The following is an 18410-nucleotide window of genomic DNA, read 5'->3' on the forward strand; positions in this document are numbered from 1 at the left end:
GGACAGCAAGGAGTCATCATGTCAGGTAGTCCTGGGGCATGGTCCTAGGGCTCAGGTCAGTTGAAACTGGAACAGCAGCATGGCCAGGTGGACTGGGGACAGTCCTCTGCAGCAGAGGTAATTCTGGGTCTTCCTTTCCTGTGGCGGTCCTCATGAGATCTAGTTTCATCATAGCGCTTCATGGTTTTTGTGACTGCACTTCTTTAAAATGTTCCGCGTTGCCTGACCTTCATGTCTTAAAGCAGTGGTCATCAACCTTTTCAAGATCAAGTCAAGATCACTTTCGCAGTCAAAAAGCAAGCTGAGATCTACTGCTCAGATTCTTTTTACATTAACCTCACATAAGAGTTTTGTAGGAATGAGGTTTGGGCAGTAGGTCTAGTACATTATCACAGCATATTTGCTATAAGATTGGCCTGCCAATATTGTTAATCAGACCATATCATATTTCAGAACTCATGAAGCTGGTTGAGAGAATTCCAAGAGTGTGCAAAGGAAAGGGTGGCTACTTTGAAGAATTTAATCTAAAATATATTTAATCTAAAATATATTTGTTTTAACATGTTTTTGCTTACTACATGATTACATATGTCTTATTTCATAGTTTTGACGTCTTAGCTAGTATTCTACAATGTAGAAAATAGTAAAAATAAAGAAAACCCAAAAGTCCATACTTTTGACTAGTACTGTATATGTGAAATGAAAGGGTCCCTAAGAGTTGTTGAGCCTTATTCTAGAAGTATAGTTAGGTTGTCTTTATCTCAGCAACAGACAGCTCTAACATTACAAAATTCTCTCTGACAAAGACTATAGAGTTCGATGAGGGCGCCGGAGCCGTGCTTCGGATCCAGCCTCTACGAGCGCCGCGGGATGAGAATATCTACGAGTGCGTGGCGGAGAACAGCGAGGGCGAGGTCAACGTCAATGCCAAGCTGTCCATCATCAGAGGTGAGTCACTCGTCGGCGACTAATGACGAGGTCATTGACCATGGACCAATGGGACCCATGGTTCAATAGTCTGATAATATTATCTTCTTGTTGCAATCGTGTTTGATAGCACCAATATTCTAAGATAGCTTCCTGACTAGATAGTGTTAGCTTATTCCATGTATCAATTATTTTGTCGCTCGTAACCCTATGTTGGTTTAAATGTTTTACCCCTGTACGGCTAAAACCTACTAGGACATGAGGAAAGCTGATCCTACGTCAGTCACTAGGTGCACTTCCTGGTCTATTGTGGGTGATATCTGTCAAGCGTCATTCTGCATTGCAACTAATCAACTCTCCATTCAGAGAGGAATGTTCAGCCTCTGTATCCCAATAGCAGCAGACGGGGTGCTAACAGGGATCTTTGCTTGGATAGAGGGTCTGAAGAAAGCCCTCTGATTGGTCTAGAGAGAGGGCCTGAAGAAAGGCTGGTGATTGGTCACACAGGGACACACAGGATCTTAGAGGGAGGTAGCAGACAGATGTGTGAGACGGGTTGTAATCCCAAATGGCACACAAGTCCCTTTATAGTGCACTTATTTTGACGAGAGCAATAGTAATAGTAATAGTAATTACTAACAATTGGATTTCACGAAATTGGGGAGAAAAAGGGGGTAAAAATTAAAACATATATTTAAAGGAAATGGGCCCTGGTCAAAAGTAGTGCACTATATAGGGAATAGGGTGCCATGTGGGACATGGACATGAGGTGGTGTAAATAGAACACTCATGCTGCAGAAGGCCCCTGAGACAAGTATGTCAACTGACTAGCACATGATTAAGTCAAATTTCTCTCTCTCTCTCTCTGCTGTGTACACTGATGGGAAGGGAGTGAGATGGGGAGGGATTGATGATTGGTAAAGAAAACCCACTTGATTTGGATAGTTCGAATTTCCCTTCTGTAACGGTGAGAGCTAACTGCTTTCTAAGGTTATGGCTAAGGTTAGGTTTAGAATAATGGTTAGAGTTAAGGGCTAGAGCTAGGGTTAGTAGATAGTCTGTAGAGCATCTACAGATGGACTATCCAAAAAAAAGTGTTCCCGAAAACAGGAACCGTGGCCCTTATATTGGCCACAATCTGTGCCAAAAAACTGCTTATCAACCATATCTTCTTTCAAATGGAGCTTGCCCTTACGAATGGTGCAAAACAGTATGTCCGGTTTATTGAGTTTTTGTTGTTGTTGTTGTTGTATTTTCTTAAAACTGCGTTGTTGGTTAAGGGCTTATAAGTAAGCATTTCACAGTAAAGTGAAATTACTGTTACATTCTGTGCATGTGACAAATAAAATGAGATTCGATTTGATTTAGGTTGATGATTGTTCAAGGTAGTACTTGGGCAGATATTAATGTCCCAGTCACTCTTGTTGTCCCGTCATGCTTTGCGGCCTCACTGCCTCCCATGTTGTGGCTCATCCTGTTTGTCCATTCTGGCACTACTCTATTGGCTTTACGTCACACTTGGACAGGGACAAGAGCTTTACTGTCTGTTCTCTCGCCATTCTCGCTCCATTCTCTCGCTATTTCTCTCTCTCTTCACCTCTCTCTCTCTCTTTTTCTCTCTCTCTATCTCTCAAACACATACACATGCACACAGGCATACACACATACACACTCCCTCACTCTCTATCGCTCTCTTTCTCTCGCTGTCTCTCTCTCTTTCGTTCTGCCTCCCTCTCCCCCTCTCTGTCTCCTCCACTGCTGCCATCTGTCCCGGTTGTGGCTGTGACTGGGGCTTGGGCTGAGCCGTGGAGCTGGCAGTAGCTTGTGGTGGTGCAGTCGTGAAGCTCCTCTCCTGTGCTGACTGGTCCAGGATCCGGGGTTATTGTCGGCAGCCACAGTCTCACATGGAAATCCAGGCTTTGGAGCAGGGCCCAGGCGGCCGTGCACTGTCCCACACCCACACAACACAGGCCCCTCAGGCAGGCAGAGACAAGGCTCTCTCTTTCCAGGCATAGGGCTAGAGGGTGGAAGGGGGTGGGTGGGGCTGTAGGGTGGAGGCTGTTGGGGGTGGAGGAGAGAGTATAAGCCCCCCCCCTGCCTCGTACAGGTTTATCAGCCTAGCAGGCTGGGACTGGGTGAGAGAGAAGGGACGGGGGAGAGGTAAGTGGAGGATGGGAGACAATAGTGGGACAAGGGGAAGTTGGACAAAAGCTTAGGGGAGAGAGAGAATGGACAAGGTATAAGGGACAGGGGATAGAGTACACTGTATACTGTGTAAGAGAAAAGGGGTAACAGTGAATAGGAGAGAAAGAACAATGGGTTATAGAGGTCAGGGGTCAGGGGATGTTGGACAAAGACTTGGAGATGTAGGACATGAGGCAAGTGACATGGTGCTAGTGAACAAACACACACAAACACACCCTCCTCACACACACACACACACACACACACACACACACACACACACACACACACACATATCTACACTCCTCTTGTGCTCTTCTATTTCAACAAGATCTCATAGTTTCCCTTCGAAATTCGACATTGAACATCTATTTCTGACGTACTAATTCCGTGTGGTTACAGGGTTAATTCCGCGTCATTACAGGGCTAAACAATTCAAAGGTTAACAGTTTAGGCATTCATTCCGAGTGATTAAGTTTAGGGCTATGGTTTGGGAAATGAAAAAAAACAACAACAAAAAATACAAAATAAAATGACGTTCCATTACCATTAGGCATCATCAGTATTCTTCGTATCCTCACGGCTAGTTAAGAGCTCTGTGAACTGCTGGAGCACAGGGGTCTGACTAGCGCTCTTCGACTCCGAGCGTCGTGAGTTCGCGGCCCGTGCTGGGCAGTAGCATTCTTTTTGTGTTTTTTCAGGACCTTTTCCAACATCCGAAATCGAAGTCTATTTCTAGTGATCGGGCCGCTCGATTCAGCATTAGTATCGAGAAGCAGTGCCCTGTCTCGAGCTGTGTTCCTGTGCTGTCCCGAGTCTGGCAGAGGTGCGTTTAAACTTGTGGCACCTCCTGGCCGCTGCCCTACAGTAGAACAGTGAGCTGAATGCCTAAGAAACAGGGCCATCTGCCTTCTGCACCCAGTCCTCCGGGAGTCCTTGGGAATACTTTAGACACCTGCAATTTCTTTCCTTTCTGTATCCTTCTCTCTGTTTCCTTTTTCCATTTCTCTCTCTCTCTCTCTCTCTCTCTCTCTCTCTCTCTCTCTCTCTCTCTCTCTCTCTCTCTCTCTCTCTTTCTTCCTTCCCCATCTGCGTTCTGTATTTCCTTCTGCTGTAGTTTGCTCACTGCTTCTCACCCTGTTGTGCCGCCGCTCCATTTCTCTCTCTCTGTGGGTCACCTCTCTTTCTTTTTGTCTTTTCTTCCTTGTCTATCCTGTTTTTACTGGCTGTGGACCTCTCGCTCTGCTCTCTCTCTCTCTCTCTCTCTCTCTCTCTCTCTTTCTCTCTCTCTCTCGCTCTGCTCTCTCTCTCTCTCTCTCTCTCTCCTCTCTATCCCTCTTTCACATTCTTTCTTTCCCTGCCTGTTAACCGGGCTTTGGCCCGGCCTGGCACTTTGTCACACACACACACACAGAGGGAGAAACACACACTCGTTCTATGTCTCTTTCTCTCTCTCTCTTTCTCATCCTCCTCCTCCTCCCACTTCCCCACCTTTTTCATCCTCATTGCCTCCCAAGGTGGAACTAATCCCAACCTCTCCCCTCCTCCTGTAGCGTGCCTGGATAAACTCCACTGTAGCCCTGACCAAGGCCTCTCTTCTCTGCCATGCTCACTTTCTCCCTCACTTTTCTGCCCCCCACTACTCTCTCCCGGCATAGGACAACTCAAATAACAGGTGCTGGGATTTTGAGGATATATAGAGTTGCCCATTTTCACTCTATTGGATCTTTACTCTTCACTCTACCTCTTTCTTTCTCCCTCTGTGTCTCTCTCCCCTCTGTCATTCATTTTCACCCCCCCTCTCTCAGTGACACTACTAGCTGAGTGAGCTCGTTAGTGAGTAGAGTGGTGTAGCACGGTCGGGGCAAGGCCACCAGGCTCGTTTGATCAGGCAGCCTGCTAATTGGCTGCTTTCCTGGGTGACCAGGGAAGCGTTGTTTGTTTCGGCAACTCACTGCCCATGCCGATTTAATTGGATTCCGGCCAACACGCACAGTTACGCACAGACACATGCACTGACATGCATGCGCACACTGGGGTTTTCGCGTCCCATTTTTATTACAAACCCCGTGTCCACACGGCTATTTTAATATCACCTCTGGCTCAACTCAAACCTCGGGGCAAATTGTGTTGACATCCTCTCGCCTGGCAAATGAAAGTTGGCTTCCTTTGCCTCCCGTCATAGTTCGAAACGAAAAAGCCTGGCTACGTCCCCAAACGGCATCCTATTCCCAATGTAATGCAATACCAGATCCCTACAGGGCACTACATAGGGAATAGGGTGCCGTGTAGAATGCAGAGCTCTGCATCAGGTATAACCCCGCCCCCTAACCGCTGCCTTGGCCCTGGTGTGCTATCCTAGGAATAATCCCGTGCTCTAAATCGTATCGGGCCCCACTCCATCCTCGCCACTGATTTGGCCCGAGAGTGGAGAGAGGAGTGGCGGAGAGAAGAATGTGGTTTCCAGACAAACCTCCAACTTCACCACTGATGCCCAGCCCTCCCCTGGTAGTTTGCTGTGAGCAAAGCAAAGCCACTGTGGGCCACAAACAGGACCCAATCAACCCCCCAAATAGCCTCAGCCCCAAACGCTGCTGGGCACCAATTTCTCAGATTAAAATAAAAGAGAGAGCGGAGAGGGAGGGGGGGCTTTTGGCTCCAGGCCAAGCCTTAGGACGTCCTCCCGCATTGCCCTCCCTATGTCTCCTTATCCTCTTCTCTCCTTCTCTTCCCTCTCCCCTTGTCTCTCTGTATTTCTTTAGAGATCTCTCTCTCTCTCTCTCTCTCTCTCCACACCGGTCGAGGCAGTTCCGTGCAGTAGCCGCAGTGGTTGACGGCCAGCCCCAGGGGTGGCAGGGTATTAGCGAGCGATGTGTTCTTAAAGCCGTGCCGTGAATGATTTGGAGTAACGGAGCGTGGCTGATGGTCGTTGCCGCTGTATTCCTCCAGAAAGCCCGAGTGCAGCTGGAAAGAAAAAGTGCATTATCATGCATTAGGGAGCCGGAGGGACGCTTCACAACACAGGCCTGAGAAATAGTGTGTGTTTTTTTTGTGTTGGTTTTCCTACCCTTGGAGAGATTTGGATCAGACGTCCTCGCAGGGAGAGTAGAACAAGTCAAATTTGGACAAGTGGGGACATTTCGCCAGTCCCCACAAGGAACATGTTATATTATAACAATGTTATTTTGGGGGTTAGGTTTAGAGTTGAAATTAGGGTACAAATCAAATCAAATGTATTTATATAGCCCTTTGTACATCAGCTGATATCTCAAAGTGCTGTACAGAAACCCAGCCTAAAACCCCAAACAGCAAGCAATGCAGGTGTAGAAGCACGGTGGCTAGGAAAAACTCCCTAGAAAGGCCAAAACCTAGGAAGAAACTAGAGATGAACCAGGCTATGTGGGGTGGCCAGTCCTCTTCTGGCTGTGCCGGGTGGAGATTATAACAGAACATGGCCAAGATGTTCAAATGTTCATAAATGACCAGCATGGTCGAATAATAATAAGGCAGAACAGTTGAAACTGGAGCAGCAGCACGGCCAGGTGGACTGGGGACAGCAAGGAGTCATCATGTCAGGTAGTCCTGAGGTATGGTCCTAGGGCTCAGGTCCTCCGAGAGAGAGAAAGAGAGAAAGAGAGAATTAGAGAGAGCACACTGAAATTCACACAGGACACCAAATAGGACAGGAAAAGTACTCCAGATATAACAAACTGACCCTAGCCCCCCGCCACATAAACTACTGCAGCATAAATACTGGAGGCTGAGACTGGAGGGGTCAGGAGACACTGTGGCCCCATCCGAGGACACCCCCGGACAGGGCCAAACAGGAAGGATATAACCCCACCCACTTTTCCAAAGCACAGCCCCCACACCATTAGAGGGATATCTTCAACCACCACGGGTTAGGGTTAGAATTAGGGTTAGGGGTTTAGGTTAGAGTTTGGTTTAAGGGTTAGGGTTGAAATAGGATTTAGAATGGGAATAAATAGTTTGATCCCCACAGGTATAGTAAAATAACACGTGTACATGCGTGCATGCGCGTGTATCGTTGTCGGGTGTGTGTCCGTGTGTGCCTGTATATGTCTGAACGTCCTGATCTCTGTTTTTGTAATGTTGTCATGTTTAGATGTTCCCCATGTCCTGGGACTGCAGATGTAAATGAGATTGTCAGCTAAAACTGGTACAACGGACACTTCCGTTCTCCGACTCTGAGACGTATGTTTTGTTGTACATTGTCCCTGGCGAATAAACAAAAACAAACAAAAACGATACGTGAGTGTGCATGTGATCCTACATAGCTGTGTGTGTGGGAAGGTGTCAGGGAGACACTTGTAGCTAGCCAGGAAGGTGACAATGGGTGGGTTCGGGACAGGTAGGGAGGACACTAAGTGCTAGGGATACATATGAATGGATGGGTATTGACTTCCAGACCCCAACCACCCACCTGCCCACTGCATATTCTATACGTCCCAAATGGAACCCAATTCCCAATATAGTGCACTGCACTATATAGGGATTAGGGTGCCGTTTGGGAAGTAGGCATTTGCTATCTTTTTTCCTGCTGTTCCCTATTAGGTGTCCCATTGGAGTAGCCATAGAGACATAGAGAAGCAGGGTTAAATAGTGCTTCATGTACAATCAGCAAGTCCTTCTCTATTGGCCGGCTGAACACGTGAGCAATACCCAGGACCCCTCTCTTAATAGAGATCAAATCCAATTCAAATCAAATCAAATTGTATTTGAGTGTTTGTGTGAGTCTGTGTGTGTGACCTTTCTCCTCTGCTAAATTCTCCCGCTCCTTCCCCCTGTCCATTGATCCCCTGTTCCTGTTCTCCTTCAGTAAACTCTCCATCCGTGACTCTGAATTTATTAGTGTGTTTGTGTGCGGTACATTTGTGTGTCGTGCATGTGAGTGCGTCCATGCATGTCACAGTGTGTGTGTGTGTGTGTGTGTGTGTGTGTGCGTGCGTGTGCGTGTATACAGTATGTGTGTTCATGCATGATGCATCTCTCCATTATCTTGGTTTGGCCGGCTCCTTGGCTGCTCTCCGACTCCGTCGTGCTTCTGTGGCTCATGGGTAATTGTGTCGTGCTGGGCGGGGCAGAGGTCACCACACCCCAACAACAGACTGAATCAGGAGCCTAATTGGCCAGTTAAATAAGGCCACCAGTGAAAAGGAAACGCACGATTGGCTGGGATAGATTTAACAACGAGACAAGTTTACAATTGACCTCTCAACTGGGGTGAGGGAAAGAGAGAGTGATCATATGTTTTATTAAATGTACAGTTCCCACTTCAATGATCTACACTTGTGTAGTTGTTATATCATTACTTACATGAAAAGCTAATTGTTTCAGTGATAGTCTTCATTTCGTATCACTCTCATGCTTGTTATTAACACCTGTGAATCAAATGTGACGGAAAGCATGTCGTAAGAGTAGAGAAGTAGAGAGAGGAGGAGGAAGTGACATTAGTTTTTTTTCTACGATTTTATAGATAAAAAAAAAATTAACAACACAAAACATACACATACAAACAGCAACATTATACATACCCTAACCCTAGCACACACCCCCATCTCCAGCACCCGCCTCACTTTCCACCACGTGGCCTGAAACTTTACCATTTTGTTTCTCTCAATAGCCAACACACTTTCAATATTTAAATAATAAATCATTTGATTTGTCCATTGTGTTAATGATGGCGAATTGATTGATTTCCACGTTTTTTGTATAAATGGTTTCAAGATGAGTGATGAGAAGAGAATCGTCCAACCCATCGGGTCTGGAAATATGCAGACAGACGGATTAAAAGAATGTTTACATTGTAATGCTTCTGGCGGCCAACTTTCTAGCTCCGGCCACAGCTTCAGGACTTCATAGCATTCCCAGAAAGCACGGATTATTGAGTCATTATTCGTTTTACACTTAAGACATGACTTTGCCGTTGTGCTGTAGAATTTGTGAATTGTGTCTCTTCTATAATACATTCCATACATTAGTTGATACTGGATTAAGCATCCATTTTTGTAAACTGTAATTTCGTTAGTTATGCTCCAACTTCGGGCTCCCGAGTGGCGCAGTGGTCAAAGGCACTGCATCTCAGCGCTTGAGGCGTCACTACAGACATCCTGGCTCAATTCCAGGCTGTACCACATCCGGCCGTGATTGGGAGTCCCATAGGGAGGCGCACAATTGTCCCAGCGCTGTCTGGATTTGGCCGGGGTAGGCCGTCATCGTAAATAAGAATTTGTTCTTAACTGACTTGCCTAATTAAATAAAACTGCCAACATCAGTTATTTTGAAGTCTTGGTTCCAATAGTTTATATTTTTTTCTAATAGATAGTCAGTTGGATATGCTCTCTACAAGGTTTTGTATATCTTCCTTATCATATGAACATCCTTTTCTGACTCAAATAAGATTCCCTCAAGGTTGTTCTGATGACCAAAATATCTCAAATCGACATTTTGTGACATGTAACTTTTAAGTGGCATGTATTTGAAACCATCTCCATTGTTCTGTCCAAAATGACTTTTGAATTCTGTCATGGAAATAAATGTGTCTCCTGTTTCCAAGTGACATATTCAGAAGGTGTAGAAAGAGATACGGAAAAGATGAAGAGGAGACGAAGAGATAAGAAAGAGAAAGGGGGAGGTAAAGGGATGGAAAAACAGAGGGTGCTAAAAGGAGAGGTGTGTGTGTGTGTGTGTGTGTAGCTCTGCGCGTGTGTGTGTGTGTGTGTGTGTAGCTCTGCGCGTGTGTGTGTGTGTGCAGGTGTGCACGCGCGTGTGTGTGTGTGTGTGTGTGTGTGTAGCTCTGCACATGTGTGTGTGTGTGTGTGTGTGTGTATGTGTGTGTGTGTGTGTGTGTGTGTATCTCTGCGCGTGTGTGTGTGTGCAGGTCTGCGCGTGTGCTGGTGTGCGTGGAGCAGGTGGGCATTGAGTCTTAATAAGACACTGTCAAATATGGTGCAGATCTACCCCCTCCTCCTCTCCTCCCTCTCCTCCCTCTCCTCCCTCCTCCTCTGATCCACCTGCTGATCTCACCTTTAGCTCTCCGCCAAGTCCACATGCACTGAGCAGGGGGAGATGGAGAGAGGGAAAAGGAGTAGGAACAGGCCATCAATAAATGGGTGCAGAGAGAGAGAGAGAGAGGGAGAGAGAGAGAGAGAGAGATAGAGACAGAGACAGAGAGAGAGAGACAGAGAGAGAGAGACAGAGACAGAGAGAGAGAGAGAGAGCAGTGATAAAGCGTTCAAGATGAAAGACGGGGAGACAGACATAGAGAAACCGACTAACAGACGGACGAACGAGAGGAGGGGGGGGGGACAAAATAACCAGAGAAAATGAGAGAGAGGAAGAAAGAAAGAGACATAAGAAAGATGAGAGAGAAAGAGAGAGGGGCCTCCATGTCAGAGGCAACCCTAGCAGACCTCATGTGATTAAGTCTGCAGTGAGCCGGCATTAACACCCGCCCAACTGTATATGCCCACTGTATTATCTCCAAGCCAACTCCCATTCCCACTGCCTCACCTCCCTCCCTTTCTCTCTCAGCTGCGCCACTGCTGCATAATACATGTGTTTAGCACGGTTAAGATCTAGCACAATCTGCTACGGAGCTTTGCCGCGCGTGGCTACATTTGCGCACACGGCACTATCAACCGAGAGTGTTCTCCAAACGGGAAATGGCGTTTCCCGATGTAGTGTTGTTGTGCGTTCAGATTAATACTAGTATTTTGAAAGTTTTCTGTTTTGTTACGGGATGTGTTGGTTTTTTGAGGTTAATGAGGTGGCGTTTTAAGTTTTTAAGTCATCACTCACTGCTCAGCAGAGAAAACATCCCTCTGTCCATCTCTCACCCAACCCCATCCTCCCCCTCTCATCCTCACTGAGTGCCTGGGCTGAATTTGTACGCCAAGCCCGACTCCCTCTAGCTCCATCTCTCTTTCCAGCCCCCCTCAGAAAGTGCCTGGGAGACTGGAATTTACCTTTATTTAACCGGGCAAGTCAATTAAGGATAAATTGTTGTTTACAATGACGGCCTTGCGAGAGGCAAAAGGCCTCCTGTGGGGACGGGGCTGGGATTTTTAAAAAAAGATAGAGAATGGTTTGGCCAACTCAGTGGACCTGATTGGTTTATTACTTGGTGTAAAGTTTGGCTAAATGGATCCTGTGTCGGCCGCAACTCGACGATCCGGGCTAAATTGAAAGATCAGTGTCTCCGGGATTGGTTTTACAAGGGGATAAGTGCTCAATTGTTTGATTGCCCCTGTGACTCTCTGAGTTGAGATCAGACCTTCTGTTTTTCCTCTTTTCAGTTCAGTGCTCTCTTTTTATTTTTTAACCCTTCTTAAGCCGAGTATCTCCCTCTTTGCCCGTCATCTCGTTTTTTCCCCCAACCTTATCTGGAGGTGACCAAGCGGATAGACTGTACTGTTACACTCAACCTGCTCTGAAAGGAAAAGGAAAGTGGCAGATAAGGGCGGTTCCCATGGAAACGGGTCTCAATGACGGCCCCTCGGAGGGCCCAGCACATTAACCGTGCTTTTTCTGTATTAGGCTCCCCATTAGCTGCTGCCAAGGCAGCCACTACTTCCTGTGGCCCAAGCAGAAACAACGCAACACATCAATACCTCTCACAAAGACAAGTAGTGCTGCGGTCAATCTCTCCTCTACTATTGAGCCAGGAGAGATTGACATGCGTGTTCGTGATATTAGCCCTCGGTGCATATTTAAGGGCCAGCTGTGCTGCTCTGTTGTGGGACAACTGTAATTTGCCTATGTCCTTCTTTACACCACTTGACAATATAACTGGGCGGTAGTCCAGGTGGGATAAAACTAGGTCCTGTAGGACTTGTCTGGTTGATTGTGATGTCAAGAAAGCAAAGCAGCGTTTTATCACGAACAGACCTCTCCCCATCTTAATAACCAGTTTACAATCTACGGTTACACCAAGCAGGTTAGTCTCCTCAACTTGCTCATTTGCCACATGATTCATTACTAGATTTAGATGAGGGTTTAGTAAATGATTTGTCCCAAATATAATGCTTTTAGTTTTTATATATTTAGGACTAGCTTATTACTAGCCACCCATTCTAAAACTGACTTCATGTCACGTCCTGTTCCTTTTTTAGGTCTCTGTTTTAGTTTGGCCAGGGCGTGAGTTGGGGTGGGCATTCTATGTTTTTGTATTGTTTTGTATTTCTGCTTTTGGCCTGGTATGGTTCCCAATCAGAGGCAGCTGTCTATCGTTGTCTCTGATTGAGAACCATACTTAGGTAGCCTGTGTTCCTTCCCACTATGACTGTTCGTTTATTGTTTTTTTGTTTTTGTTTGTGTATTCATTCTGGATTAAAAGTATTATGGATATGTACCACGCTGCACTTTGGTCCTCTTCTCCTTCCACCAACGAAAACAGCTCTTTGTTAAGGGATACAGTGGTTCTTACTTAGCCATCTGATTCAATGAAGGATGGAGCCGAGTTCACCTTTTGGCCCAAAATGTAATTTGAGGTACTCCAAAGCTTTTTAGTATCATCCTAGTACAGTTTATTTGTCTTTAGTCAAACGATTTCACATTATATCAACCATTTCACACATATAATCCAGATACTGGCTCTCTAGAAACTTCCCACAAGAATAGGCTTTAGGTGAGGCAGGCAAACCTGTTGCCATATTATACTTCAGCAGCATTTGGCATGAGATCCTGTCTAAGCATTACAGGAACGTGATTCCGAATAGATACAGCAATACCTCCCCCATTGGCATTCCTGTCTCTTCTATAGATGTTATAACCGTGTGTTGCTACCACTGTATCATCAAATGAACGATCTGAGTTTGAGATATAGCCTGTATATGAATGTTATCTGATGTTAGTAAATTATTGATTTCATAAACCTTGTTTCTCAGGTTGCATATGTTAATGTAGTCTATTTTTAGCCCTTTTCAGGGTTGCTTGTTTGTTTTTGGTGCTTTCCTGGGAAGCTTTTCAGAGATAGACATGACAGTGATATTTACATTTGAGTCCACGGTGGGTTTCCTACTAGGGCAAACAGACTCAGTGCTAACAGTGCAATTCAGGTCCATAGGCAAATGATTACTGCTGACAATAGCTGTCAGATTGACAGATGTATTCAGGGTAGTTAGAGGAACATAAATTAGGTTACTTACATTGACTGCACTACAGTGTCTACGAGAGGTTATATGCCTTTCATGTCCCCTGTTGATGATTATGACAGGGAGGACTGGAGCACTAATAGACCCAGGCCGTCAGGCTTTAACCTCTCTAGGGGGTGTAGGATGGTAGCGTCCCACCTGGCCAACATCCAGTGAAATTGCAGAGCGCCAAATTCAAAAACAGAAATAATCCTTATAAAAATTAATAAAACATAAAAGTGTTATACATCAGTTTAAAGATGAACTTCTTGTTAATCCAACCACCGTGGTCAGACTTCAAAAAGGCTTTACGGCGAAAGCATACCATGCAATTATCTGAGAACAGCGAAAGTTAGAAATAGCGATAAAATGAATCACTTACCTTTGATGATCTTCATATGGTTGCACTCAGAAGACTCAATAAATGTTTGTTTTGTTCAATAAAGTCCCTCTTTATATCCAAAAACCTCAGTTGTGTTCGCTCGTTTTGTTCAGTAATCCACAGGCTCAAAGGCAGTCACAACAGGCAGGCGAAAAATCCTAAAAGTATCAGTAAAGTTCATAGAAACATGTCAAACAATGTTTAAAATCAATCCTCTGTTTTTAGTCATAATAATCAATAATATTTCAACCGGACAAAAGCTTTGTCAATATAAAAGGAAAACAAGAAAGGCACGCTCTTGGTCGCACGCATGAAAAACCTCTGGGACACTGCAGTGTCCACTCATTCAGAGTGGTCTTACTCCCTCATTTTTCAGAATACAAGCCTGAAACAATTTCTAAAGACTGTTGACATCTAGTGGAAGCCATAGGAAGTGCAATTTGAGTCCTAAGTCAATGGAATCTGTATAGGCAGTCAATGGAAAACTACAAACATTTTTCTCAGGTTTTCGCCTGCCATTTCAGTTCTGTTATACTCACAGACATGATTTTAACAGTTTTAGAAACATTGGAGTGTTTTTCTATCCAAATCTACTAATTATATGCATATCCTAGCTTCTGGGCCTGAGTAGCAGGCAGTTTACTTTGGGCACGCTTTTCATCCGGAGGTGAAAATAGTGCCCCCTACCCTATTGAGGTTAAAACAGTTTGCAATGTTGCTGGATATAAATCTTGAGCCCCTGTGGTTAGGTTCAGAACTGTCTCTTTAAAATAGTTCTGGTTGCACCCATAGCAAGTCAAAACTGTCACCAAAGGAGACATTGTTGTTGCAAAGTTCTTTTAGGTACTAATTTAGGGCCACGAGGCAACTGAAACATTCTCGAACCCCTTCGATAGCACGGGAGAGGGTCAGACATAATTATTTTCTTCCCTGTGCTAACGAGGGTGTTTCAAATGATTTTGTAGTCTTCCCTCAGTTCCTTAGATCACCTAAAGCGAAGGTCGTTACAACCAACGTGCGTGACTGTGTTGCCAATATTTGAGTAGTTGGCCAGAACCGTGGGTAGGAGGGAGTTGATTCGGACACTGGCTCCTGGGTGACAGTGGACCTTAGTCGGTCCACAGACCGTTGGCAGGGCAAAATGTCTCACCATTGAGCTGCCAACAGTGACAGTGGCCGTGATGGTTGTGAATGAATAAAGAGGAGCTGGGGGAGGCGGCATGGGCCACCGTCCTCAAGAATAAACACGAGTCACTACCCAGGTGATTGACACAGAGGTCACACCAACTGCCACGTTCTGGCAGAACTGATAGGCCTTCAGTTCCCGCACAGGACGCCGTTTCGCTACACAGGATGTGTGGAGGGGAGTGGGAGAAGGGACGGGTTTCGATACCTCCTTGATAATCTCAGTATTTCGCTCTCATTTACCCCGCTCTGATTCCCATAAAGGCTTACATAACAACTGCATTATTGCACAATACAACAAGCCACAGGTAGCACTTATTCCTACCTGCTCTGCCATGAAATATACTATATCCTACTTGCTCTGCCATGAAATATACTATATCCTACCTGCTCTGCCATTGAAATATACTATATCCGCTGTTCCAGACACTATATCTCTGGAAGGAACATAGGATGAGAAAAAGGGAGAAAGAAACACAAAAGAGAGACGGAGTGAGTAAGAGAAAAGAGAGTAAAGGAGAAAGGAATGGAGATGCTATCCGGACAGCTTTTCCTTGATTACAGAGCTTCTGTTCAGGAGCGCTGACTCAGCCTGACTGGCTTCATAGTAGCAGCTGTTTAATATTTAAAGAAGCCTCTGCATCCTCCTGCCTTAAAGGGCATGCCGCACGCAACTCACTGTTGCTCTAGCCCTCTTCCTCCTCCTCGGCTGGCACCCGCTCCCTCCGCCAGGCACTGCCGTTGGCACTGGACCATGCAAAATGAACATCTGTTCCCTGAGTGCACTGTTTGCCTTTTCTCCCCGCTCCTCCTGCTCCCTCTTCATCAACTTCGCACTGAGATACTTGTCCGACACTAACCAACGCTCATCCGCATCAGGAGATGAGCGGACTGAGCGGAACAGCAGCGTCTTTTCTTACAGAGCCGCTGGATGCTAAATGAGCACGGTGTGGAGGGTGGTAATTAAAAGCAATGTTGACTTCTGTTGTTTTTTTTTTGTCGTTTCTGAACCGAACGGCTCCGAACAAGTTATATTGGGTCATTTACTGTAAGTGTGGGAGTTAAGGGGAGGGTTTGTTCTTATGGCCTTGTCCTATTTCTTTATTTTATTCACTTCGTTGTTGTTTCTGGCATGTGCACTGTTGACTGAGTGAAAATTAAACCACTGTGGCCAATTCTTCCGTCGAGGACCGGTCTTCCCAGGAAATGATGTTGAAATTGAAGCCTGGCTTCTTTGCTTTTAAAAGGAAGGGGCAGCCACATAAATATCTCTTGTGTCCTTTCACTATCGCAAAGGGAATGTCCTCTCTTCCCTCTGGCTTTTTGTCATTCTGGGCACATCCTCTCACGCTTGTCATGTTTTTAAACAATTTATTTATTCAACCGTTCCAACTGCCCTCCCCATGACACCCCTATTGCCTCCCACCCTGTTATTAGATTCTTAATTGCACAAAGCCAATGGCCCTACAGGGAAATGTGGCCAATGTCACCCCCAATCCTTCACAATTATCATTTGACTCATTTTGGGTTTCAAAACCGTTCAGCTGATTGCGCTGTATACAGTTGGGTTGATCGGGGATACAGGCCTCTGCAAGGCAATGGCCCCTGCTGTCTTCTGCTGTCCCTGGAGAGGTTCAGCGGGGAGCTCAAAGCGCTAAGCTCAAATCATGGTTGTTTCGGCTCTGGCTGCAAAATGGGCTTAGAGAGGGCTCTCTGAAAAGGCCTCTCTCTTTCAGGTGAATGAAGTCTTCTCATGCAGCCTCGCTGGCCGTGGGCCTCCAAGCTTGCATTGTTGTACGGAGAACGGACAGGCATTGTTTGGAATTCCTTTGGTGTGTTTCACACTGTTCAAAGCATTCGTTATTGACTGGGGGGGTGTCAACAATTGAACTGAAATTCTACCCCTTGAAACACAGATATAGGTAATAAGGCCAATATTGCAGTAAATAGTTCTGTGTCTTTGGCCTACTAATCGAAAGGAAGTTGTTTAATTGGCGAACCTGCAGGTGTGTCATGCAAGTGAAAGCCCATGCCGTGAGGTGACCACTGCCGAATGCAACTTGACTGGTCGACGTCGTGTCTCTCAGAGGACAGGCATTTCTTCTAATGGCCCGGCCTCATCTCCTGTCTCCCCTGGAGTTCCCCTGTCTAACCCTGGGCCACCCGGGAACCCGGGCGAGCTGGCACGCTGGGCGATGCTTCACTAGTTCACTGGCTGAAACAGAGTAGAGCTTTTTTTTTCCTCTCTCAAATTTGGTACTGCCACCTCGCAGGCAGGAGATGGGTCGGAGCTGTCCCGGGCAATTACTTCTCTCTTGTCTTTTGCTGAGGTAGGGAAAGGGGGGCGGCCTACGTTAGCCTGTGTTGGACTCAGCTGTGAAGTGCGGAAGCTGCTGAACATAGCCTCTGGCCCTGAGAGCCTTTGACATAAAGGCTTTTGGCTGTCAGTGCTGGTGGTCAGGCTGTAGTTCTGTATCTCAAAGTGCTGTATGGGGTTTAAAGTTCAGCTCAATTGAGGTTGTTGGGAGGAAGAGGAAGTGCGATGAGAGTTCAAAGTAGGGAAATGTGAAGACCTTTGTCACTTCAGTCCACCCTGTTTTCCTGGATTCTCACTTCTCGGGCACCCAATAGCATTCACTGAAACAAGTCCACATTTAGGCTTCAGACGTGACAAATGTGTAGCCCCAGAGGCTATAGCTGTGGTTGTTATTGGACGTGGCTCTCGGGGGGAAAAAAACCCTGCTACTGGGCTGCCGTTACAGTGGTTGGAACACACTTGTGGCAAAGGCTACTTACAGTTTGGTCAGTTTGTGATGATAGCTTTACAAGTGCGGCCTAATAAGGTTGTATTCTGGGTTTACAGGGATCTGGACAGTGTCTGTGGAGCACTCACAGCAACGCTTCATACGCCAGAGGAAAGTTATCTTCACAGTGAGGGGACTGTTGAATTGACGAGCACAAGAGCTGAAAAGCTGCTGAGGCCACAGTCTGTCAATCAGAATGGAAGTGTAAACCGCTCTCCTAAAACAGATACACTGTGGCACCCCCTGCGACCGCTATGTTCAGAAAGCTGACCCGACAAAAACTCGTTCAAACTGCCATCTGGAGTGGCTCCAAACTTTTTTTCTCCCCTCCATTTTGAGATTTGGATGTAAATTCCGCTCTTGGTCCCGCGGTAAGCGTGAAGAATACCAATAGGCGCCGGTCACCTCTCAGAACATGCAGACTGTGAAAATGCAGTGAGAGGAGAGGAGAGGTTGAGCGCATGCTGCATAATACCCATTATCTACCTGAGATTGGAGTCCAAAGGGGAGCATGACAAAGAGGCCGTGATTAGTTTTCCTACGCTGCTTCCCTCCCCTCTCCCCTTGTGGCGGTCCATGCTGACACAGGTGCAGCCAAAAAATTTCGCTACCCAGGACCCCCTGAAAGACCTGGCTTCCCACTGTGCCCGCTTCTGCCACCCCCCTACCGTTCCCCCACAAACAATCTTCAGCCTCACCAGCCGACCCTCTCTCTCTCTCTCTCTCTCTCTCTCTCTCTCTCTCTCTCTCTCTCTCTCGCTCTCTATCTCTCCC

At 46.2% G+C, this 18410-nt stretch overlaps 1 protein-coding gene across 22 annotated transcripts in view; it reads left to right on the forward strand.

Annotated features, from left to right (window-relative positions):
• LOC109902268 (receptor-type tyrosine-protein phosphatase S) overlaps positions 1-18410 on the forward strand; it is a 275922-nt gene that overhangs the window by 139868 nt on the left and 117644 nt on the right. For all 22 annotated transcript variants that reach the window (XM_031786395.1, XM_031786402.1, XM_031786414.1 and 19 more), the window contains one exon: positions 807-948. In XM_031786395.1, the coding sequence (XP_031642255.1) occupies positions 807-948 (142 nt within the window). The remainder of the gene's footprint in view (positions 1-806; positions 949-18410) is intronic.

The sequence above is a fragment of the Oncorhynchus kisutch genome, linkage group LG13 (assembly GCF_002021735.2).
Source record: "Oncorhynchus kisutch isolate 150728-3 linkage group LG13, Okis_V2, whole genome shotgun sequence".
Taxonomy (NCBI): domain Eukaryota; kingdom Metazoa; phylum Chordata; class Actinopteri; order Salmoniformes; family Salmonidae; genus Oncorhynchus; species Oncorhynchus kisutch.